We start from the raw sequence: 24,642 nt of genomic DNA on the forward strand, positions 1-24,642 counted from the left end.
TGCACCATGCGTGGTAGCTGCTGCTTTCAGGGTATTGTGTCTGTGAATGGGTGAATGAGGCAAAATTATGTAAAACACTTTGAGTCTGAGAAAATCAGTGAAAAGTGCTATATAAGTGGAGTCCATTTTGGACGTCAGATGTTGGATAAGGGTTTAGTAGTAGTAGTAGTAGTGTGTGTGTGTGTGTGTTAATACCATGTCTTACTTTGTAGCACAAACAGATCAGTTGTTTGATTCTAATCAACAGCTTGTTTGCATTACTTTCATTGAGAATTATCTGTGTCTGCTGCACTATAATCAGGTGGAGGTGACACACTGAACAGCCTGCCAGACCTGAACTATAGGTTGAGGCTGATGTGAGCCGCCCTCGAGGTATGTTTCCTCATATACATAAATGACAGCTGCACCTTGGCTTTATCTGTTAAAGTAGATGAAGCAACACTGAGTGCTTTGAGTTACTTCCTGACCACATTGAATTTGTAAACACGGGACTGATAAGGCTGAACAATTTGTGTCACAAAGAAAAAAATAACAACCCTCTATTTAAAGAAGGTATAGAAGAACCTGTTCCACCTCCACAGTGACACCAGCTGTATGTCATGTGGGGAGAGATGACGTAACGGCAATGTGTCTGTAGCCCAAAACATCTGTGCTGTAACAACAACAATAGGCTCTGCTGAGGGATTGGCACAAGTTCACATTCATCCATGAGGCTGAATTTAATCTAGAGCTATTTTTATTATGGGAAAGGGGACATGTAACTTTTGCTTAATTTTTTCATTTTTATTTTGTCTTTTAAGAAGCACCAAAAGGCCCCAAACTAATACACAAAACAAGTCTTTTTTGGATGGGGAGCAGTCTATTATTGTAAATATTTACTCTTATTATCTTGACTTTTTTTTTACTACTACCGCTGCTATGGGTCCTGTAAACTGTCCATGAAAAGGGATGCCAAGTGACTCTGAAATGGCACTAAGAGCTGATTGTGGTGAACTTGGCTGGGCGCCCCGATAGGCCATCTGCCAGTGTTGTGACGGGCACCCTCTGGACCAGCTGTGGCTCGGACTGACTGCACGCAGCCCACTACGAAGAACACAGATGCCTCAGAGACAGCCCACGGCCACATACGTAATGCGCTTTGAGAATGAAACCACACTGGGAATGCTGCTCCCTAAAAAGGGGCTTGTACAATATATCAACAGCCTCAGACTGTAGCTATGTTTCTTTTTTCTTTTGAAAGGGTGGTGTGATGCAGCAACAATACATGATATGCCTAGAGTTATGAATAATGATTCACAATTTTGGTAATGGGGGATTATAAAGTTTATCTTTTTTTCTTTGTTTTGTTTCTGAAAAAACACGTTTTGCTGGTTCTCTTCTCCTATTGCAAAAAAGCATTACCAGAACAGAAGTCATGAACCATCTTGCCCTGACATTGTCTTCGTTTGACAGGAAATGGCTACAGGGCCAAAGAAACAAGGTGTCTTCTTATGTTATATTATATTAACACAAGGGAGGAAGTGACAGGATCCCACAGCTGCGAAGAAACAGCAAAACGGTGAACCTTCTCTTTGTGTCCCCGTTCTTGCCACATGTTTAACCTCAAACCTGATTGCTCGGCCCATCTTTCTTGTGCTCTGTTTCCATGGCAGCAGACTAGACATTTTAGCTTCCCACACCTTTTCCTAACATGATGGAGGAGACTGCAGTGTCACAGCACACCGCCCTGAATCCATTCAATTACTTTAGCCGTATAATATCGATATCTAATGAAATAAAAAAAAACGTTGACTAGAGGCAGGTAATTAGTGCGAGGGGGTGGTGATTTCACAAATTAGCCTGAGCCTTCATTTTCCTCTTGACACAGCATGGCGGTTTTTACAATACTTTAACGTCTTTGGGGGAAACATTCTGTTCTTCTCAATCTTTAAACCGATGATAAAATGAAATTCAACCCTCCTTATTATTCTATCCAGACTCGCTGCTAATTAGGATTGCGGGTAACCTACTGTATGTTCAACTCAGACAATAAAGGCTTGTAGGCTCATCCGTTGGAAATGGCTGTAAGGTTAAGTAAAAGTTCTGCAGAAAACTTGACACTCGACGCCCTCTGGGAAAATAGTCTAAATTGTTTACCTGCCTGAGCATGTTTAGACACAGCTTAGCATGGGGTTGTCTTTTAAGTATGCATGCTGCACTGCACAAAGGTTGTTGAGCAATGTATACTTTAGGCAATATATTGTGTGCTAATGGAACACCTACTGCATTTTTGTGAAAAAATCACACCTCCAGCAGGCTCACTACAGCTGGCCTGCTGTTTATTGTTGCAAATAGGTTAAACAGTTAAATTGACACAAGCATGTCCTGCATTCCTTCTGAAGAAGCTGTTTGTTTGCTCAGTATTTTGTTAAAATACAAAAAAGGCATCCATAGCCTTTTGTTTTGGGCAGAAACTTCCATTCCAGTCCATAGTGACACTTGTGAAGACGATGATCTCAATAATTTAACTTATATAGAAGTCCATTTAAAACTCTAATGACACCAAAAAGGCGTGTCCAGTTCTGTGTGTTGTCATTGGCATAGCCTAATAGGACAGAGTAATAGCAGAAATTCTCAATAATATGCATAACTGCATTAGGAAGAGGAACATTATGGAATTTTGTGAAAAGAGAACTGTCAAAATGTAGTTGAAATTATTATGTATAGCTCAGTCATAGTACAGAGGCACTTTGGAGTTTGACAAATACATAGGCTACTATGGATTCATGATGTATTTAAGATCATAAAATATGTTGTACAGTATGTTAGATCAAATTAAAGCTGCAGCTGACACAAGAATGAATTAATCTGTAAAAGGAGGTTCAGCGCCTTGAGTGCGCCACGGAGAGAACAATTCATCTTTGTCTTCATTATCATGCCCACGGTGGGAAAAAAGCAGTGCAGCTATTGTGCGATAGGTAGACACAAAAGCTGAGGGTGTGAGCTGGCCAATCCAGTGACACACCATAATGGTTGCTATGTGTGACAAAGAAACTCCCAGAAACGAGCCATGTGCTATACTTTGAGAGATGTGTAGCAGACGGGGAGGATACAGTGGAGGAAATAAGTATGTGATCCCTCACAGATTTAGTAAGTTTGCCCACTTACAAAGAAATGAGCGGTCTATCATTTTCAAGCTAGGTTTATTTTAACAGTGATAGACAAAATATCAAAAAGAAAATCCATAAAATCACATTAAAAAAAACATGTAAATTATTTTGCATTTCATTGAGTGAAATAAGTATTTGATCCCCTATCAACCATAAAGAATTCTGGCTCCCACAGATTAGTCCTCGTGCTTTAAAAAAGTATTCCTAATCTCAACTAGTTTCCTGTATTAAACACACCTGTCTCAACTTGTTACCTGTATAAAAGACACCTGTCCACAGAGTCAATAAATCAAACTCCAACATCTCCATCATGGGCAAGACCAAAGAGCTGTCTTAGGACATCAGGGGCAAGATTGTAGACCTGCACAAGGCCGGAACAGACTATAAGACCATTGGCGAGAAGCTGGGTGAGAAGGAGACAACTGTTGGTGCGATTTTTCGAAAATGAAAGAAACACAAAATGACCGTCAATCTCCCTCGGTCTGGGGCTCCATGCAAGATCTCACCTTGTGGGGTATCAATGATCATGAGAAAGGTGAGGGATCAGCCCAGATCTACGCGGGTGGAGCTTGTTTATGATCCCAAAGCAGCTGGGACCACAGTCACCAAGAAAACCATTGGTAACACACTATGCCGTAATGGATTGAAATCCTGTAGTGCCCGTAAGGTCCCCCTGCTCAAGAAGGGACATTTACAGAACCGTCTGAAATTTGCCAATGAGCACCTGAACGACTCAGAGAATGCTTGGGAGAAGGTGATGTGGTCAGATTAGAACAAAATCAAGTTCTTTGGTATCATAGTGACTCGCCATGCTCAGAGGAAGAGGAATTCTGACTATGACCCCAAGAACACCATCCCCAAAGTCAAGCATGGAGGTTGAAGCATTATGCTTTGGGGGTGTTTCTCTACAAAGGGGACAGGTGGACTTCACTGCATCAAAGGAAATATGGATGGGGTCATGTACCATGAAATACTAGGTGACAACCTCTTTCTCTCAGCCAGGTCTGTAAACATGGGTCATGGATGGGTCTTCCAGCACGTCAATGACCCTAAAAATACAGCAAAGGCAACAAGGGAGTGGCCCAAGAAGAAGCACATTAAGGTCATGGAATGGCCTAGCCAGTCTCTGGACCTTAATCCAATAGATATGTGGAGGGAGCTGAAGCTCAAGCGACAGCCTCGAAACCTTAAAGATTAGGAGCGTATCTGCAAAGAGGAGTGGTCCAAATATCCTCCTGAGCTGTGTGCAAACCTGGTCATCAACTACAAGACACGTCTGACATCTGTACTTGCCAACAAGGGTTTATCCACCAAGTACTAAGCAATGTTTTGATATGGGATCAAATACTTATTTCACTCAATGAAATGCAAAATAATTTCTATCTTTTTTTTATGTGATTTTCTGGATTTTCTTTTTGATATTCTGTCTATCACTGTTAAAATAAACCTAGCATTAAAATGATAGACCGTTCATTTCATTGTAAGTGGGCAAACTTACAAAATCAGTGAGGGATCAAATACTTATTTCCTCCACTGTATATCAATCTATCTAAATAACAAAAGTACACAGCACAGGAGATGCACCCGTTTTTGTTTAATGTGCAGATTTTGATACATAAAAATTAAGGAATAATGTTGAAATTTAAACCAGATATTTGAAACCTCGCTTACTGGGAAAATACAAAGGCAAGGCAAGGCAAGTTTATTTATATAGCACAATTCAGACACAATGCCATTCAAAGTGCTTTGAGGCAGAGTGACCCAGCCTGTTTTTTGTATTCTCTGGGGGATTTATTAACTCTTAGTTAGAGTAATGAATAACAAATCTTTACTTGGCACATGCACCTTGCATATATGGTTTCTGTCCTACAGAATCACAAAGCAAGGGTGCGAGCTCATGGGGCTTACAGGGCCATTATGTGAAACTCAAGTGCTTCCTCGCTAAAGGTTAAAACCTCATCACAAATTCTCAGTTAAAAAAACACCAATGGGAGGATTGTTTCCTTTTAAGAACATGACAATAATGGAATCAGACAGATAGCAAAACATGTATATAGGATGCAGACAAAATAATGTAAACACAACGGAGCATATAACTCAGAGGTATCAACTTCACACTTGACCCCAGATGTGTCTTGGTCACAGAAGTTGTGCAAACCGACACATATACTGTATATAATGCAACTCCTGAACAGAATGCAAATATTTATAGCTAAATTATCCACACATCCTTATGTCTTATTTCAAAAACATGTTGTGATAGGATAAACACAGCAATGGCATAAAATGGAGACCAACATTTATGAGGAAAGTTACACCAAGGCAAGCTAATCCCGAGGAGAAAGAGCTCACTGCCTCTTTGTCTTGCTGGACTAGATTACTACAATCTAAATAGCTAGGCAGATGTGACCCGGTTGCACTGGCGGAGACACTGTGCAGTGTGATTCAATGTGACATGTGCATGCAACCTTTCAGCTGCGAGAGTCACCCACTGTGAGATCAGTAGCTCCCCTGCTCCCCAGAGCGTGGCAACCCAAGTGTGCCCCCTTTTTTAGCGACAGCGTGCTCGTGCACTTACAGTTGATGTGCACTAAGCAGGAAGAATCCATACTACTACACAGTATTGCAAAACCTTTGTCACACACTGTACATGCACAGAACTGAGAACAAGGTTGAAGCTAGCAGGATCGTGTGTGACGAAGAAAGAGGAAGTAAGAGGAACAAGTGTGAAGTGAGAACCCAGTGAATATGTGTTTAAAGGGGGACAGAGATTGTGTGGCAGCAACTGGATGTAAACACTGAAATGGACTCTTGAGATGAGCCTTGAAGTCACTAATTCATGTTTGGGTATATTTATACTATTTTTTACACCTAACCATATGGTCAAGCTGAGGGAAATACGTATATGTGCCTCAAAAGGGAGAACTTCAAAATGACACACTGAGGTTCACGTGCAGCAATTTGACGAAGTGCAGCTGTCTCTTTTGTGGTGTCTTTTTTGAAAAACTATTTTTTGTTTGTTTAACCACATTAGTTTATGTGGTTAATGCTTTGCCACCATCACAAGTTTAATCTGAAGGTTTAATGCACTGGAGTTCCCTTTGGTGACGCGACACATCAAGTGCCCTTTCCAAACTGCAGACTGACCTTTGAGTTTGAAGCAAATTCAATGACCAAGAATTCACTGAGTTCCATAATGTGTCAACCTGTTTCTCTAGTAAGTAAACGATAAACTGTCTGAGTGTATATCTACTGGATAATGTGCATTTTTTTAATCTTTAAATGTTTTAATCACTTGTCTTGTGCTTTTAAATCATGATTATTGTTTGTGAATTTGCCTGAACCCAGAGGTTTCAAAGGTGTGCAACAGGATGTGGTTAAAGAGTTGTAAGCTGTGGAGGCAGAGCTCCACTTGTACATAACACTGTGCTGCTGGACTGCTGTTTAAATAAAAACCTAATATCATGGTGACATTCCTCTTTGCTGAAGTTGCAATTATTGGTGGTAAGCAGACCAGGAAGAGAAGAGGAACAACAAGGCCTAGATAATTAACCTCTATACAAATACTGTATGTTGGTTTGTAAGTTTCAACTATGCTCAGTAACAATTGAGGGCTATGCTAACCTCCTGTATTCTGTTCACAGTAGGTATAGGTAAATAAAGAGGTGTGTGTAAATACTTTAAGTTACTAACAATAGTGTCTTCAGGATGTCACTGTGTGTGGCCAAGAGTTTACACTGCTTGTCATATGACCATCGGCATACACTTTCTGAAATGTCTGGCCATTGGCAAGGAACTTTTTCTGCAAATTGCACAATGCAGTGGTGAATTCAGACAGCTTGATGAAAACCGTCTGAGGAATGTGCTTAGCTGTCTCTCCTCCAAAAGTCCCCCTGGCCAGATACAGCGTGTCTCAACTGGATACATATTATATTGGTAAAACACAGATTCATATGTAGATGATTTGTGTTGGCTTGCAGCTATGTTTACATTTGTGCTAGTTAAAAAAGCAAACAAACACTTGTGACATTTAATGTGGTCTGTGCCCATGTTTGCAGTAGTCTTAAAAAAGCATGTTAGAGAACAGGGTGACTAAAGCTACTCACTGAGAATGATTTGTTCTCCCTTTAATTAATGTGTGTATACAGTACACAGTATGAGAGAGACACTAGTCGTGTGTGTTTGCAGGTCAAAGTGGGTGTGCGGAAGCCGTCGAGACAAAGCCTGCTACAAAGTTTGGAGCTGAATTGTAACTTCTGACTTCTGCTATTTATGACATTTTCTGTCTTCCTCTTGTGGCAAGCTGTTTCCACTTCATGCTGTTCACACCGCCAGAGAGGAACCTGTAGGTTTAACACACAAGCCTTGCTACCGTCGGTCTGTGCAGATCTTGAGCATTTATGTCAAAATGATACATGCGTGTGTGGAGTTATATAACTTTTAGGGAATAAATCATACCTACACACAGTACACACATGTATATAAACACTAAAGTCAACTCATATCTTACAGCTTAATAAGACCGTTCATTACAACAGTTTAAAATGCCATGCCTGTATAAAATGTTCTATCCCCGTCTTTTGTCTGTTCCTGCAGCTATAGCTACAAAGCTCATTCTAACTAGAAACAGGAAATTACATCTGGCTGTATTCATTGTGATGATAACCTCACAAGTCTGTAATAAAGGCACAGACATTTTGAAATGTAATGTCAACGAGCCTATAATCGCTACAACAGTGCAGTCAAAACTTAAACTCAAGTGCCCACACATGGTTGGAGTTAAAAGTGATACCGCAGCATGTCTTATCCTGTTAGGCATGCGGTGTATGTGATCGCTGCACTAAGGTGAGAAGAGTTCCCTGCTTAAGGCACACAGTTATGTAATTATACCCAACATGCATCTCCCCAGCTAAGAAGAATAAAGGGCAGTGTTTAAAACTGACCTGTTGGGTCCAGGTTAAATGGCTATTTGAACCCCCCTGCAGACATCAAACAACATTTATTTGTAGCTGCAGTATAAATCTGTATTACTGTGACATGATGATGTATTATCACAGTAACATGTACCTTTAATTTTAGCTTTGATAATAGCAGCATGGGGGGAAAGTAAGAATTGTTTTACACCTGGAAAACATTCAAAGGCTGTCAAGGTTCCCCAAACTAATTGAACAGACCATGGCTTTAACTACAAATTGTGTGCTTGTAAACCACGAGCAGAGTACTGCAAATGTAACGAGTAAAGCAGAAAAAATTAGGTTACTTAGAAAAAGGTAAACGGTAAACAGCTCCACTTCGTCTGAACAATGTGTTCACTAAAGAGGGCTTTTTGAAAGGGACTCGGATTTAGATGTAGTCATGTGGAAGGAAGTGCATACGGGAAGTTCTCCATCAAACCAACCACAGAATTGAAGAAATGGAAGTCAAAGACCATGCTGCAACTTCTTTAGATTATATAGTGTATGCAAAGTCATTTAGAGCTGTGTGAGGTCCAGTCAGGATCCACTAAGGAGAATGAATCAGAAGATGTATTGAAAAGTCAGCACTAATGCAGCAGACAAAAGGCTGGATCTCCTCCTCTGATACAGGAAGAAGACAGTGATGCGATTCCAGCAAAAGCAACCAATGTACTTCAGTGTCACTTACGTGAAGCTTTATCATTGGCTCTGCAGCAGTGTGGTCGGCATAAGAGCTCTGTTTGAGTCTGCAAGAGATTTAATAGGCCACTGTAATGTCTCTGACCAGGCGAGCCTGTTAATAAATAATGACCAGACACACATCAACCCTCTTGAGATGTCTGGTGCTTCCCCATCAGGCCACCCTCACAGCATGGCACAACTGGGCCTGATGCTGCATTATTCAGTAGGGGATAACGGGTGTGCAGAGGCCTGGGCCTGCGTTTAGCCTGTCACATCCGTCATGTGAGGGGTGGGGGGGGGGGGGGGGGGGCGGAGTGTGTGTGTGTGTGTTTGTGTTAGTGTGTGTGTGATCTCACAGAAAGACAGCCTGAATCCCCAAGGTCTGTCTCTCTGGTTGCACAGGTTCAACTTCACTTAGCGGCAGCCTGTCATTGTGTAATATGTCGGCGGCAGATGTTCCAGGGGGAGCACCTGGACTTACAGTGGAGGAAATAAGTATTTGATCCCTCACCGATTTTGAAAGTTTGCCCACTTACAAAGAAATGAGCGGTCTATAATTTTAAAGCTAGGTTTATTTTAACAGTGATAGACAGAATATCAAAAAGAAAATCCAGAAAATCACATTAAAAAAATATATAAATAATTTTGCATTTCATTGAGTGAAATAAGTATTTGATCCCCTACCAACCATAAAAAATTATGGCTTCCACAGATTAGTCCTCATGCTTTAAAAAAGTATTCCTAATCACAATTTGTTGCCTGTATAAAAGACACCTGTCCACAGAGTCAATAAATCAAACTCCAACATCTCCATCATGGGCAAGACCAAAGAGCTGTCTAAGGACATCAGGGGCAAGATTGTAAACCTGCACAAGGCCGGAACAGACTACAAAACCATTGGCGAGAAGCTGGGTGAGAAGGAGACAACTGTTGGTGCGATTATTCTAAAATGAAAGAAACACAAAATGACCATCAATCTCCCTCGGTCTGGGGCTCCATGCAAGATCTCACCTTCTGGGGTATCAATGATCATGAGAAAGGTGAGGGATCAGCCCAGATCTACACGGTAGGAGCTTGTTTATGATCCCAAGGCAGCTGGGACCACAGTCACCAAGAAAACCATTGGTAACACACTATGCCGTAATGGATTGAAATCCTGTAGTGCCCGTAAGGTCCCCCTGCTCAAGAAGGGACATGTACAGAACCGTCTGAAATTTGCCAATGAGCACCTTAACGACTCAGAGAATGCTTGGGAGAAGGTGATGTGGTCAGATTAGAACTAAATCAAGTTATTTGGTATCATAGTGACTCGCCATGCTCAGAGGAAGAGGAATTGTGACTATGACCCCAAGAACACCATCCCCACAGTCAAGCATGGAGGTTGAAGCATTATGCTTTGGTGGTGTTTCTCTTCTAAGGGGACAGGTGGACTTCACTGCATCGAGGGAACTATGGATGGGGCCATGTACCATGAAATACTTGGTGACAACCTCTTTCTCTCAGCCAGGTCCGTTAAAATGGGTTGTGGATGGGTCTTCCAGCACATCTATGACCCTAAAAATACAGCAAAGGCAACAAAGGAGTAGCCCAAGAAGAAGCACATTAAGGTCATGGAGTGGCCTAGCCAGTCTCTGGACCTTAATCAAATAGGTGGAGGGAGCTGAAGCTCAAGCGACAGCCTCGAAACCTTAAAGATTAGGAGAGGATCTGCAAAGGGGAGTGGTCCAAATCCTCCTAAGATGTGTGCAAACCTGGTCATCAAATACAAGACACGTCTGACCTCTGTACTTGCCAACAAGGGTTTCTCCACCAAGTACTAAGCAATGTTTTGATAGGGGATCAAATACTTATTTCACTCAATGAAATGCAAAATAATTTCTATCTTTTTTTATGTGATTTTCTGGATTGTCTTTTTGATATTCTGTCTATCACTGTTGAAATAAACCTAGCATTAAAATGATAGACCGTTCATTTTATTGTAAGTGGGCAAACTTACAAAATCAGTGAGGGATCAAATACTTTTTTCCTCCACTGTATAAGTCTGAATTACTGGAGGTTTATGTTGGGTCACCTGAAGGACATTGCCATAAAATCACTATAAACCCAAATTACACTTGAGGTATTAAGAAGTGAAGCTTCTTTTAGGCACTGAATGTGGGAAATGGCATGTATAAAGGTATTCCCCCCCCCCTAAATATAGCACTCAAACATATGGCAATTAGATTTCATGGGTTTCCTCTCCACTTTAATGCAGTGAAGCACCTGCACAAAGACAATACAACCTTGTACTCACTCTGTCCACACAGACTCGCAAACGTACCAGAAGAGAGGTGGGAATAAAGAACACGTCAGTCAGGAGTTGTACACACCCAGTATAAGATTTCTCAATGTCACACTTATTATTGCAGGGGGAAGTCACAGCTCCCTTCCTGCACTGTTGCACAGATCTTCGTAGAGTCACACAAAATGCATTAAGCTTTTCTTATTCTTTTGATTCTTTAGACAGACCACACTGCAATGGAACAGAAAACATCTTATTTTGAAGATTGAAGCGTTGTGGTAGTTAACATGGTGTTTAAATTCTAACAGTTGTGATACACTTTGGTAAAGTCTAGGGTTCAAATGTATTTCAGCACACATAGTGCGCATTATACCTGTACATCTATAATGAGCAGTTGCCCCATTTTCACAGCAGTCATTGCTCTCTGCAATGCATTCATTTCTCATTTTATCCGCCACTCAGGGCAGGATGTGGTTGTGTACACACACATCACTTTCAAAATAACTACTCAACAGCCTTGTCTCTCCTTTTATAGTAAAAGCCTTGATCATCATGACAGGGGCCACGGTGAGTGAATCTGAGTGGTGTGCCCAAGCAGGTTCCACTGATTTCCTGATAAAAGGGAAATGCATCTTGCAGGGAGTGGTACATTGGTGGTAACTGGTGTTTGCTATTATCTCGGTATCATATGCATGACCACATGTTAACTTTATCGACTCCCATTGTTCTTGAAAGCTTGGAGAAGATGCAAGTGAGAGGAGAGTTTTGGCCTGAGTGAATGTCAGGTAGTGGGGAGGCACACTTCCTGAAAGTTAGCAATGCATTGAAAAAATGTTTTCAGTATTCAGACAAAAGGAGATAAAGAAACAAGAGTATATATAGTCAATGCATGAAAGAAAGCCAAGGTGAGTTCAGATTAGATCCAATGCACTCCCCTTAAAAATGATAAAACTAACCCATTAACATTCAGAACTCCACCTACAGGAAACAGTATCCATAAACAACTTCATATTTGGGGGATATAGTGCAGCTGACTTCAGTCAACACAAAATATATGCTGACGGACAGGGACCTCTGGTGGCAGAAAGGAGACAAGACGCAAGATAATTCACCACTGCTGGTAAAATTCCACTCACACCCAGCTGGGATTTCCGTTCAGATCAATGCAGAATAAATTAAACCACAAAGCATGATAAAGCAGACCTGCTGTGAAAAAAACTGAAGGCACCAAGCAAGATCTAAATGTATCCTACAAAAATAATAAATGGTAAACTAAACACACTTGTAATAATAAAAAATATTCCTTTTTTATTCTAGCACTTAAAACACATTTGTAAGACTGTGATGTTGTTTAAATCAATTTGCAAATAAAAATACTTTTTTTGTCAGTGATTTTAAGTGGGTAATCCTTCAGCCAAAAAAAATTCCTTTTTGCAAGCTGAATAGCCACGAAGCTACAGAGAAATCCCATGTTGATGAAAGTCGGAGTCTCTGGGCCAATCCGAATAGTCCAATCTCCTAACCTATAAACCTCCTTTCCTATACCTTAACCCCTAAACGTCATCGGGGTTAAGGAGAGATGAAAGGTGCTTCCTATCGAACATTGGAAAAGACAGCACTAGTTGCGTTCCGAATCGCATACTCTTTCTTTTTTCTATTCTACATACTACATCCAACGATAAAAACAATCTAGTTAGGATGCAGTAGGCATACTATTGGGACATACTTTTCTCTCTTATTTCATCATAACATTGCGCCTTGATCTTGCCTCTTGCTTTTATATCCGTCGCATCCCCGTTTGTTTTTATATGGAGGCTTCGTCGATGTTACGTCACTTCACGTGCGCACTGGATTGTGGGTCAGAATCGCCCAAATAGGATGCACTTTTCAACACTGCCCGAATGAAGTAGGACATCCGGGTACTTCTAACCATCCTAAATCTGGCCACAAGAATCGGGACATCCTAAATCTTTTTTCTACATACTATATAGTAGAAAGTATGCGATTCGGAATGCAACCACTGTTTCAAATGAAACCGACGTCATTGCGCGACGGCGAGTAGTGCTGACGTGAGTCACTAGCGTGAAACTACACTGGCCTATTCTCCGAAAATAGACAACAACAAGCACTCGTTTGATCCATGCGTTCTTTTCATATTGATTTTAATCAGGTTGTCGCCAACAGAGTGAGAATCACTCGCATATATCCCAATTCACATGTGGAATAAAAAGAGGCTACACTTATGTTGATGTTGAAATGAACTGCCCCCAGTAACTTCATTAAATGTGAAGTTGGTATTTTATTTTCTTATGGTGTAAATTATGTGCTACGAAAATAACTATTATGATGTTGGTCTTTTATGAGTTCTTTATTATCTTTATGGGGGAGGGGGGAGGTATTTTGTTTTAACAGAGTTAAATCTTCCTCTCTTCTCCTCTCCTCTCTTCTGTTTTACCTCTCGTTCGTATTCGTGTAGAGTCGGTAAACTCCGGCGGTGGCCTGTTGCTTTAAATCTTGCCGCCGGAAAGGATTATGGGATACCACTATCTCCTTTCCTTTCGCATAGGTTGGTCCGGAGTAACCTATGCTAAAGGAGGGTTAAAGGATGAATCGAGGCTCCTTTCCTATGCCTTTCCTAAGCATTTTGAGTATTCGAATCACCTATCTGCCGAGTACTTCCGGGTCATCTCGACAGGAAAGGAAATTTCCTATGCAAAAAAGACTATTCGGATTGGCCCTCTGTCTTTATGAAAGGGCTTAACTTCTTGGACAGAAGATGGTGCTGTTGTTGTGAGAATATTATCTTAGCCACAACCACACACACACACACACACACACATACACACATACACACACACACACACACACACACACACACACACACACACACACACACACGCACACTATAGCACATAGCCCACACAGAGGAAAGAGCTCAAATGTATTGTATGCATGCCCCACATGCTTGGGATGCACACTTGTGTAGAATCAGATAAATGTTTCACAGAGGGAAAATGTGTGGTAAAGGTATCAAACACCAAATGCAAAAAGGACTGATGATTGCAGAGACTAGGATACTGGAAAACATTTGCTTTACATAGCGTCAGTATACTGTGATGTACTGTATATACACAAACAATTACTTTCTTGTCTGGTGCAATCACACAAGCTAGAGCCTGACACTGTACCGATAAAACAACAACACAGCAAGCCATTGTTTTTTGAGAGCGCAGTTCTTATTTCATTCGCAGGTTGATCATTCTACCCTGTTCTATAACAGCTTATAATATATAAATCAACCCTGTATATGCCAGTTTGGTCATTAGCAAATTATTAATTGGTGAACAACATTGCTTGTCTAAAATATATATTTACACAGGTATATACAGTATAAAGGCTCTTGTGTAATGCAGGCATTTTGACCCCGCTGTATGAAAAGCACAGGTGTGAATAATAAAAACTAAGTTTCTATATCCCATTGTTTGTGCAGGCCTACTGTTACGCTGTCATAGCTTACTGAGAAACTTAAACATGTCATTAATGTTATTAGCAACACGTGTTTCTCCTACTAGCTATACCACAAGTCAAAATTCTTGCTGTGAAAAAAGGCCGGTTAACTTGTTTTACTTCTTCCCCATATATGTTTTGTTCTCTAAAGGTTTTCATCTCACAGTATAAGTGATACTCACCCTAGTATACTTCTCAAAGTGAACAATCCTCTAACTATTGCCCAGACTTTTGATTAAACGTTCAAACAACAAAATCAATTTGGTTTCAGCTGCTGAAAACACTCTTCAATCTCATTGTATATAACTGCAACCTAAACTCAAACAACTATGTGGTCCACAGGTAGTGTGGTGAAAAATGTGCTCCCATATAAAAATATGTTACTTTCTGCCAGCACCACTACTCAGACAGTGCTGCATATTTGCAGCAACCACTGCTCTCTTCCAGGCTACCAGACTTCCTCTACCTCCCTGGTGTCCTCCTGGATAAGCATTCAGGAATCCCTGCATGTTGATTCAGCGATATCAGTTTGATATGAATACATTCATAACTGATTTTATGTATCCACATATCCCCATTAAAGTATTTGGAGAGCAAAAAATAAAAGTATTTCATACATTAACGCACAAGAAACATTTTAACAACCAATTTAAACTAAACTCAGAAGCTCCCACAAAAAAACACCACCTGTCTATTTCTAAAGGGGGTGCAGGGGATCAGGACCAGATGTTGGAGCTGACTTTAAAAGCTTAAAAAAACTCATCAAACACTTTTATGGCTGAACTTGGAATTAGCATGTGTGAGAGAGAGCGAAGCTTTAGTGCTACCTGTGAGCAAGACAACATCAAAGAGCACTGGATCTGCTAATGACAGGCCTGTGCATGTCGGAGTTCCACAATTAGCCGATACAGCTAATTATCCAGAACACAAAGACAGCAAGGGGAGACCGCCGAGCAACAAATTCATGCAAAGCTCATGTTTTCCCAGAAAAAGACACAAAATAAGATTATTAGGACACCCCAGCGTCCTAGGATCTGTGCAACGGTAAGATTTTTCCTCGCAAGGAAGACAGTTCATGTGGTCTTGTCTAGGGTTTCAGAGAGGAGAGGAGCACCCCTAAACATAATCCCCACCCCTCTCACAAACCCACTCCTACCCTCCAAAAAGTCACAACCTATCCCTCACTGTGCAGTGTCATTTCACAAGAGTGTCAACCCACCTCTGGAAGCATATTATGGGACACAGAGTATAGCTGTTTTTTATTCCTGCCCTGCATGAGAATTTGTGCTCTGGAAATACATGCAATCCGTTGTGCCTTGAGTAAAGGCTCAACATACCTGACCTGTTGCCTTCTGAGCTTTTTAAAGAGCTTAAACACCCAGGAGGAACTGTCGGAACTTGCAGCAACCAAACTCAGCCTCGTGGGAAAAACAAAGCTGCTCTCCGGCTGCTCACGGTCACAGACATGCATCCGTTTACATTGTCCGGTGCTCTTCTCCTCCTGCTCCACATCTCCTCTGGTAGCGCAGGAGCCCACAGGTAAGTCCATAACTTATAGCATTTGATACTGTATTGGTGTGAGACCTGCAGCAGGTGTTAACTTAACTTGGTAATGAGAATTAAAGACTGTAATGTAAGATAGATTTATATGTATTATAAAGTTGCTGTCACATTGCAGTGACTCTGAAATTCACCGACACCGATAAAAAAACAAATGTGTCACCAACAGTTCTGGCTGATATACAATTAAGCCCACTTCCTGTGGACATTAAAAGGGCCTACTTTAGCCTCTAGTTTCTCCACATGCTTTTAGTTTAAATGGAGCTTAATGAGTAGCATGAACCCCCCTATTTTGCACTGAATTATATGCTTTCAATCTTTATAGGGGAATTATGTTCTGTTGTTCTGTTTTAGTTGGTATGTTCACACTGCTGCCCCTTCCAGCAGAAGACTATGAGAGCCATGGCAGTGTGTCAGCTAAATGTGGCACAGCAACTGTTAATAAACGAAGAGCACCTGTCACACATAGGAGCCCCTCTCCTGTGTGGGCTATTCTGGTTAATTTCTATCAAGTCTCAGATTCCTGCAGTCCCACTGGAGCGAGGCTGCTAATAGGATGCTACCCGTACTACAAATAAACATCTGGTATATCAGAGTACTAGGGTTATCCTAGTGACAATGATGCTCAAAGCTCTAAAGTCCAATTTGGATGAGTGTGTGATTCTGACATTGATTTACAGAGTCAATGGAGAGTGGCGCCTTGCCGTCTTAATTTAATTTACAGGTTTAAAATACACACGTGCAATATAATCTATATGCACTGTGGGTTATTTTGAATGCAAAGCTGGCTCGCTGACTGCAACTGAGAATAACTTTAGTGTACATTTGCATCTCACCCCAGAAATTGGAGCCAGGAAGGTCAAAGTAGTCTATAGTAAAAAAGAAGGATATATCATATGGTTGTGCATATGGTATCAATGTGCAACGCAGGAAGTGTCTGACTAGTGTGTTTTTCTCCATCTGTAGCCTACATCCTGTCAGCTGGCAGTTGAACCACAGGGAACCCCACTTTTATCACTAAGCAGGCCTACAAGGGGACACTTTATTTAGATTGTTTGTTTTTTCACACATCCACCATTGAGACCAAAATGAGGAAAAATGGTCTCTGAAATCTCCTCAATAAGAAGTGCTTGGTGAGACTGTGGACATACTGGGATATTTTTTTACAAATCTAATTCACTTTAAATGGATACATCTATTTTTCATGCCTTATGTGTGTATGTCTGTCCTTCAGGTTTCTCGCCAACCCTCTGCTCTAGTTCAAACTTGGCTTCTGCATTGCAGAGGACCAAAGGGAGTACAGCGGAGACAGTGAAGTTGTTTGGATTAGTGGTTCTGTATAAAAATGCAAAATTCGGTACTTGGAGCAGCCAAAGGACAATAGTGCGCCGCTACTGTAACAGCACAAATAGGCCTGCATCAAAATCCATGTTTATGTAGTTTATTTCTACCTAAATGATTGTGATACGCTTGAGCGTGATGTTGCTGTCTGATGTCCCATGCAATAACCAGGATGGACGATACATTTTGAAAATAGACAGTGGAATTACACATCTCACCTTCTGCTCCTCTATTGTTCTACAAAGGCACTATCGACAAGTCCTTACTGGAAGCCAAACAGGTGTGTGTCGCTACGGGAGTAGACTGGAGTGTTGCTATGGCTGGAAGAAAAACAGTAAAGGACAGTGTGAGGGTAAGAGCAGTCCAAAATTGATTTAAAGACTGGTTTATAATATATAAATAATCAGAATGAATGACACTTTTTATGTATATAATATTAATTTAATATCTAAGAATAGGTGATATTGTAATGTACACAGAATGCTTTTTGAAATTAGAAAATATATATCTAGTGAGATTCACTGCCACAATACACAATGTCCTAAAAAAATGTATTCTTCTGATGAAATATATTTTCCTAACTCAGGACATGTAGAGGAAATGACTAGTCTAGATTGAAAAACCTTGCCTGCATAATAGAATTGTGTGGTTTGACTATGATCCATCACTCTCCAACCACTAAAATTGTTTTTTTGTTCTTCATCTTAAATGTTTTACCAGCTCAATGTGAGCACGGCTGCAAGCACGGAGAGTGTGTAGGCCCCAACAAATGCAAGTGTTTCCCAGGATACACCGGAAAGACATGCAATCAAGGTGGGTATCTTGGGGCAGTGAAGACTCATTGTCGGGAACAAACATGGGTCAATCTTGGGGCAGGATAATATTGTTTCTATTGGATAGCTCACTTTAACAGCTGAATGTTTGGTATGTTTTTTTTATATCAGGCAAAGCTTTATCTCTTGTGTTTAAAATTAAATGAATAGCATTCCAGATCAAACTACATTTTTGGGGATTGAGAAAAACAAGTTGATGCGGATGAAATGAAATGGAATGATGTTGCATCTTATTTTTAGATCTGAATGAGTGCGGTCAGAAACCTCGTCCATGTGAGCATCGCTGTATGAACAGCTTTGGAAGTTACAAGTGCTACTGCCTCAATGGTTACACCTTAATGCCTGATGGATCTTGTGCCAGTGAGTAATGCCATACTACTTTCAAACATACCCTAGAGAGAAACATATGGAAGATCCGGGTTGCCAAGTTTGCATTGTTATACATGTGTTTTTCGTGTTTGTGCTCTTGCATGTAGATTCCAAGACGTGTTCTCTTGCCCACTGCCAGTATGGTTGTGAGGAAGTTCAGGGGGAGATTCGCTGCATCTGCCCGTCTGCTGGGCTGCAACTGGGGCACGATGAGAGGACTTGTGTAGGTGAGCAACCGCACTGGCACAGCAACAGATTATAAACACAGTGACTGAATGGTTTAAAACTTATAGTGTCATGCGAGAAGAAGAAAAAATACTGTATTTCAAAGCCATAAAATGCACCAGTGTAGACATATCTAAGCTAGATATAAAGAGAGAGACAAAGCAGACGGAGCCATAGTCCATTATCTAAATAAGGAAAACAGAGTAAAAAGGGGTTGACTTATGTTCTTGTTTCCATCTCAGGGATTGGGGATTTTCACATAGTGGAACAATACTGTAATCATTCTATTATGTGGCTTTTGCATGCTTGGCCTGTCAGATGGATGCAGTTAAGACATATTTCTTCCCACAAAACTGCTTGAGCTCTGTCCAAGCCAATCTGACATACCGATCACAAAGGGGAAGTAATATAATAGTTCTGGAGCATTAAAGTTCAGGATTACCATAGATCCAACACACTCTAAAAAATAATTAGGACTACAGCAGAAGCACACTTTAACGGTTAACCCGTAAAATGTACCAAAAAAGTTAATGTTTTCAACTATGGTCCCGCTAGGGTTGACAATTCAAAACTGATAAAAAGAAATTCATAATATTTACTATTTTATTCCCCTTTAGATATCGATGAGTGTGTAACTGGGAAGAACCTCTGCCCATACAACAAACAATGTGTGAACACCTTTGGAAGCTACTTCTGCAAATGCCAGGATGGCTTCGACCTGAAATATGTTGACGGCAAATATGACTGTGTAGGTAAGGTACACCGGTTATTACGGGGAGACATTTGCGATCAATTCTGCTCCTGAAGGTACAAATAGGCTTCTTCCAATTCCAGACCTTGATGAGTGTGCAACTGGCACCCACAAGTGCAGCCACCATGCTGTCTGTCTGAACACTCCAGGATCCCACAAGTGCAGGTGCAAGTCTGGCTTCAGAGGCAATGGCTTTGAATGCTCTGGTGAGATCTAAGAACTGTTACACGGAATTATATGGAATAAAACTTGCCTAAAGTACAATGTCTGTAGGGCCTTTTCCCACATGAGAGTAGGCAGTCAGGATAGGTCAGGAGGAGCAATTTAACGGCCACGTATTTCCTATGGACTCTTTAACACTTCTGCCAAGTCTAGTTTCCTGCTTTAGAACTTTAAGAACTGCTTTTTACAGATGTTACATAGAGAGAGCCCCATATTGAAAACACAGCTGCGTCAATATGACATTGAATGGTAGCCGGTCATCTCAAGGGGAAAGACAGGTTGTGTTTTACTCTTTGAACTAGTTCCAGATAAGAACAGGTTAAGCCTTGTTTGTAGCCAAGTGACATACAGAGAATAGGCCAGGGGGGGTTTCAGCCTAAATGAAGATGCTTTTATTTTTTGTAGTCAAGCCGTTTTTTCAGAGGTCGTGGGACGGAGAAAAAGGCAGTGCTGATGATTTCTTCAATGGTGAGATTGTATGGAATCCAAGACTCTGCTTCCGCTGTTCACTCCCTGCCCTGCAACCCAATTCGTTCTCTCCTCTAACCTTGCCTTTGAGATTGCCTCAAATCCCTCTGCTTTGCTCATTGCTGGAAATGTTGTACGTCCACAGCAAACACCGCTTGATATAAGACCTGGAATCCTCAGCATGACCCTCTTTATACAGAATGTGTGCACTACAGACACTGATGTTAAGTTACGTCGCGCAATGAATGTCGCTGTCATGTTTCAATCTGCATGGAGTAGAGCAAGCACGGCAGCAGGCAGCTGCAAATCAAAGGCATCAGAATCCTGATACAGTATTGCTGTATTTACAGCTTGTGATTGCTGTTCCACATGTCTACTCCTGATTCCTCTTTCTGCCCACAGCCATCCCAGACTCCCAAGTGAGGCCCGAGATTCTGGGAGGTAAGCTGGACCAGGAGGACATCAAAAATGTTATCCCCGAACCGGTGGCGACGCCGCCCCCTAGGATCCAACATCAGCCTTTCGACTATGAAGATGAGGTCTACATTGGCCCCGAGACGGGCGGGATACCCCAGGAGCCATTTCCCTTCGAGGAAGAGGAGGATGAGGAGGAGGTAGAGGAAGACAACCAGCTCAATCCAAGAGGTGATGTTTTCAGTAAGTGTGCCTTTGTTTGAAGCCCTCGCAGTAATTCCGTCTCTTTTTATTCCGGGTGGTCCACAATGTATTAACCATACACAGTCTAAACAAACAAACTCTTTTTATTTCTACGGAGATTTTTGCTATTGTTTACACAGCAGTACAATTATGGATTCTTCAGTAGGCAGTTCAAATGGGTCTAAAATAACAGGTCATGTCTAAGCACTTGACCAGAAAAGAAAGGGGCGGGTAGCCTCATGTCCCCTGTCGACCTGAGGCCCCTCCAAGATCTGTATAACTCTTCTTGGAAGGTTTTATGTTTAGGGGTTTCAAATAATTGTTTGCGTAAAAATGCTAATGCTTTTAGTGAGCAACATGCTACGACACATTGAATCTTATTAGGCAGAGATGTCCCAGTCATGCTGTCATGTCCTTAAGCTTTTAAAATATATTTAAATACATTAAAACATTGGCTAAAACACCATACAGAGCGCAATAAGAACTCAGCAATGTAAATCAACAATTAATCTTAATCAATCTATTGATTACGAGGCATGATGTCATTCAGTCGTTTGACTAGGTATTTACATTCTGGCAACAAATCCGGACACTTTCATCAGATAAAAAGAGAAGCGTCGGCAGAGTTGTCATGCAGTGGTATGCACCTCATTGAGAAAAAGCCCACAAGTAAGGTTTCCTTTCACCACTTATCTTCAATTTTATGGAAACACCCGAGTCTGTGTAAGAACGCAGATAGCAAGAGGAGACAGGCCCTGAGACATCCATCACCTCCGGGGAGGAATTTCACTCTGTCGGCATGTGAGAAGCCCAGGGATACAATCCTGCTTCCCACCTTCCTGGGAGGAGGGCGCGGAAGGGGGGGAGGTTACGAAGCCTCCAAGCCTTTTATTATGTTTTCCCCAAAACAGCTGCTGTGCAAACAGACTTGACTCCCAGTAGGAAAGTCTGTCATCAGCACTCTAGACCTTTCTAACATGAGCCCACTCTGGCTGAGGAGGTTCAATAACCCCAGCTGTCACTCTGCCCTCTGACTGTCTTAAGAAAGCTGCTTGCCATGGGGGGGTTTGCTCCAAGAGCTTTAAAATACTTATAAAGGGGGTGGGGGGTTTGTAGCCCAAAGTTTTACTTCCATCTCAAGACATGAGTGACAGTCAGGCAGGTCCACACTTGTTGGTTAAATAGCCCTTTCTGGCTTTTGTTTCAATATGGAAAATCTCTTTGTTGCATCATTTTGGAATGTTTTTTCACATATTTTTCAAAGGAAAACATTTGTATTTTGCAACGTAACACAATAAATAAAGGTCAAATGAAATGAAATGAAAAAGTGTGTAAATGTAGCTACAACATTTATAATGTAACACTGATTTCTCTTTCATCTCCAAACACAGTATCAGAAGACTTTGAATCAGTGTTCGGCCCGGCCACAGAAATCAAAGAATTCCAATTAGCACCGGTTCAGGAAGGTAACCAAATATCTGTTTATGTGCCATTATTGTTGTACAACAATGTCTGTTTATGTGACTTATTTGCTAATGTGCTCCTATTGTTTTACCCTCTAGAGTTTATCATAGATTGCAACTTTGATCAGGGAGCATGTGAGTGGGTCCAAGACAAGTCTGACGACATTGACTGGAGTGTAGCCTACCATGATGATGGTAAAATAATTTCTAATCTTTTTTTTGTTTGTTTTTGGTCATTTAAGATATATCTAATTTAATGGGATTAGATGCATTCAAGTTTATCCAAATGCTACAAACTCTCAGTTTCAGGTACTGAGTACTACATGGCCTTGAGTGGGCTCCTTGGGGAACGGGAGGACGTAGCCAAGCTGAAGTTGCTCCTCAGTGATCGCGCCCAGCAGGGCAGCTTCTGCCTCACCTTTGACTACCGCGTGGTGGGCCATGACGTGGGAACTCTCATGGTGCTGCTGGATAACAATTCTTACCCCGTATGGGAGCAGGGCCGAAGCCGAGACCAGGGCTGGCAGAGAGAGCCCCTCACTGTGGCCTGGAAAGAGGTGGCCCCAGAATCGGTGAGTCATCTTATTGTTTTAGAAGACAGAAACTATAGATGGTTGTCAAACTAACAACAACTGTAGCCTTCCAGTCTAAAGAAGTCAAATAAAACAAATATTGTAGACAAATACATCTGTGAAGTACTTATGTAACTGTAGTTATGATGGATTTTTCTCCATCATTTTACAATTGTTTTCGTTCAAAGTTTTGTTGTTGATAAAATTCACCCCATATTGTTCACTTTCTACTGGAACCGACCAACTACAGTTGCAATTCAACCATTGAATGTCTTTCAGATTGTGTTTGAAGCTCAGCGTGGGAAAGGTGTTGGAGGAGAGATTGGGCTGGACAATGTTGTGCTGACCTCAGGGCCCTGTCAACAGGAAGTCTTTTAAGAACCCCCCCCCCCCCCCCCACCCCACCCCACCCCACCCCACTTCCACCCTCACATATTTACAAGTAGAAAAATCTGCTTTAACTGACACATGTCAAAGATTCCTGTTTCCTGTCCGTATGATGGTCTCTGCCCCGAGGAGTTTCTCAATGATTTCTCATGGCTTAGCCACAGGACATCCATAACAAATGCAGACAGTCGGCAAGGGAAGAGTAGCATACGTACAACTGGTGCATGCATCATGTTTACGTTATCACCATGCTGCTACATCAATACACCCTGTAACATTCTCTATTGTTATTTTTCAAAATAGTATCTTACCAAAGGGCTAACTCGGATCTCAGGAATAGGTGGAAATGCTAACTTTGTCTGTTAGTTAGGTTTAACAGTATTGTGCATTGTTCTTAGTCCTTTATGTTGTGTATGCTATGTGATAGGCTAGTACATTACTGAAAATAAATGAAAATAATCTATGACATGTAATGTGAATTCTGAGTTGAATTATAGGCCTATCTCAAATTCATTCTTAGATGAATAACTATTTTGAAGGCTGGTTAGTTGAAATGATATCAGTGCAAAACTGCTGTAAATGTTGCTTTCCTATTATACTGTATTATTACATTAAAGCTGTTTTGTTTTTCTAACTCTGTCTACACTTGATTATTGCATTTTACTTTTGCAAAAAGGTATTTTTACACTATGGTAGGCCTATAGTTGTGTGGTGTTAAATTCCGTTCATACCTTTAGTGGACATCTGGTTACAGTAGGTAGCATGTTGCATCCATCGTTTTTTCGTTGGGGTCGAGTGGGTCTTGATCATAGATAATAGCCTATGGTCTTGGCCAATGGTCTTGACGGCGTGCAGCCAACAAACAAATGTCGCTCTCTGGTGGCTGTGCGTAAATAGTACAAGGAAGCAAAATATACCAATGTGGATATAGCCTGGGGCTATTTCCTTTTACCAACTGAAACATAGCACTCAAGCCTATTGCGTCCATTACTGGGATGGTGATAATTAAACATATAGGGCCTAGCCTATTTCCTCACGTCTGGAGTAGCCTATTGCTTTAGCTGTAGCCCTATTTAAAATAATAATAATACTTATTTTTTTAAATGTCCCTGAACTGTAGGCCTATATACAATTGTTACAAAAGCCTGCTGCTGTGCAAACTTTCTATCGATACAATGTAGCTAAACCATATATGAGCTAAACCTACTGTGATAATATCGT

General features: G+C 41.2%; 1 protein-coding gene across 3 annotated transcripts; it reads left to right on the forward strand.

Moving 5' to 3' along the window:
- The first annotated feature begins 15,806 nt into the window (after nt 1-15,806).
- egfl6 (EGF-like-domain, multiple 6) lies at nt 15,807-24,040 on the forward strand. Of its 3 annotated transcripts, none has more exons than XM_080037470.1 (13): nt 15,807-16,112; nt 17,720-17,826; nt 18,195-18,287; nt 18,548-18,667; nt 18,784-18,903; nt 19,519-19,653; nt 19,736-19,858; nt 20,280-20,342; nt 20,745-20,999; nt 22,391-22,465; nt 22,562-22,657; nt 22,766-23,034; nt 23,314-24,040. In XM_080037470.1, the coding sequence occupies exons 1-13, from the start codon at nt 16,039-16,041 to the stop codon at nt 23,410-23,412; spliced, it is 1,629 nt and encodes a 542-aa protein (XP_079893596.1). In that variant the 5' UTR covers nt 15,807-16,038; the 3' UTR covers nt 23,413-24,040. The 3 variants fall into 3 exon arrangements, with proteins under 3 accessions (XP_079893596.1, XP_079893597.1, XP_079893598.1); XM_080037471.1 differs by having other exon boundaries at nt 20,745-20,987; XM_080037472.1 differs by lacking the exon at nt 20,280-20,342.
- The last annotated feature ends 602 nt before the right edge of the window (nt 24,041-24,642 follow it).

This window comes from Ammodytes marinus (assembly GCF_949987685.1).
Source record: "Ammodytes marinus genome assembly, chromosome: 12".
Taxonomy (NCBI): Eukaryota; Metazoa; Chordata; class Actinopteri; order Uranoscopiformes; family Ammodytidae; genus Ammodytes; species Ammodytes marinus.

Bases quoted from the DNA above. Each gene is read 5' to 3' on its own strand.
- egfl6 (XM_080037470.1), top strand. From the start codon at position 16,039: ATGCATCCGTTTACATTGTCCGGTGCTCTTCTCCTCCTGCTCCACATC. The intron at 16,113-17,719 runs GTAAGTCCATAA...TGTTCTACAAAG, and splicing joins GGTAGCGCAGGAGCCCACAG to GCACTATCGACAAGTCCTTA. The intron at 21,000-22,390 runs GTAAGTGTGCCT...CTCCAAACACAG, and splicing joins TCCAAGAGGTGATGTTTTCA to TATCAGAAGACTTTGAATCA.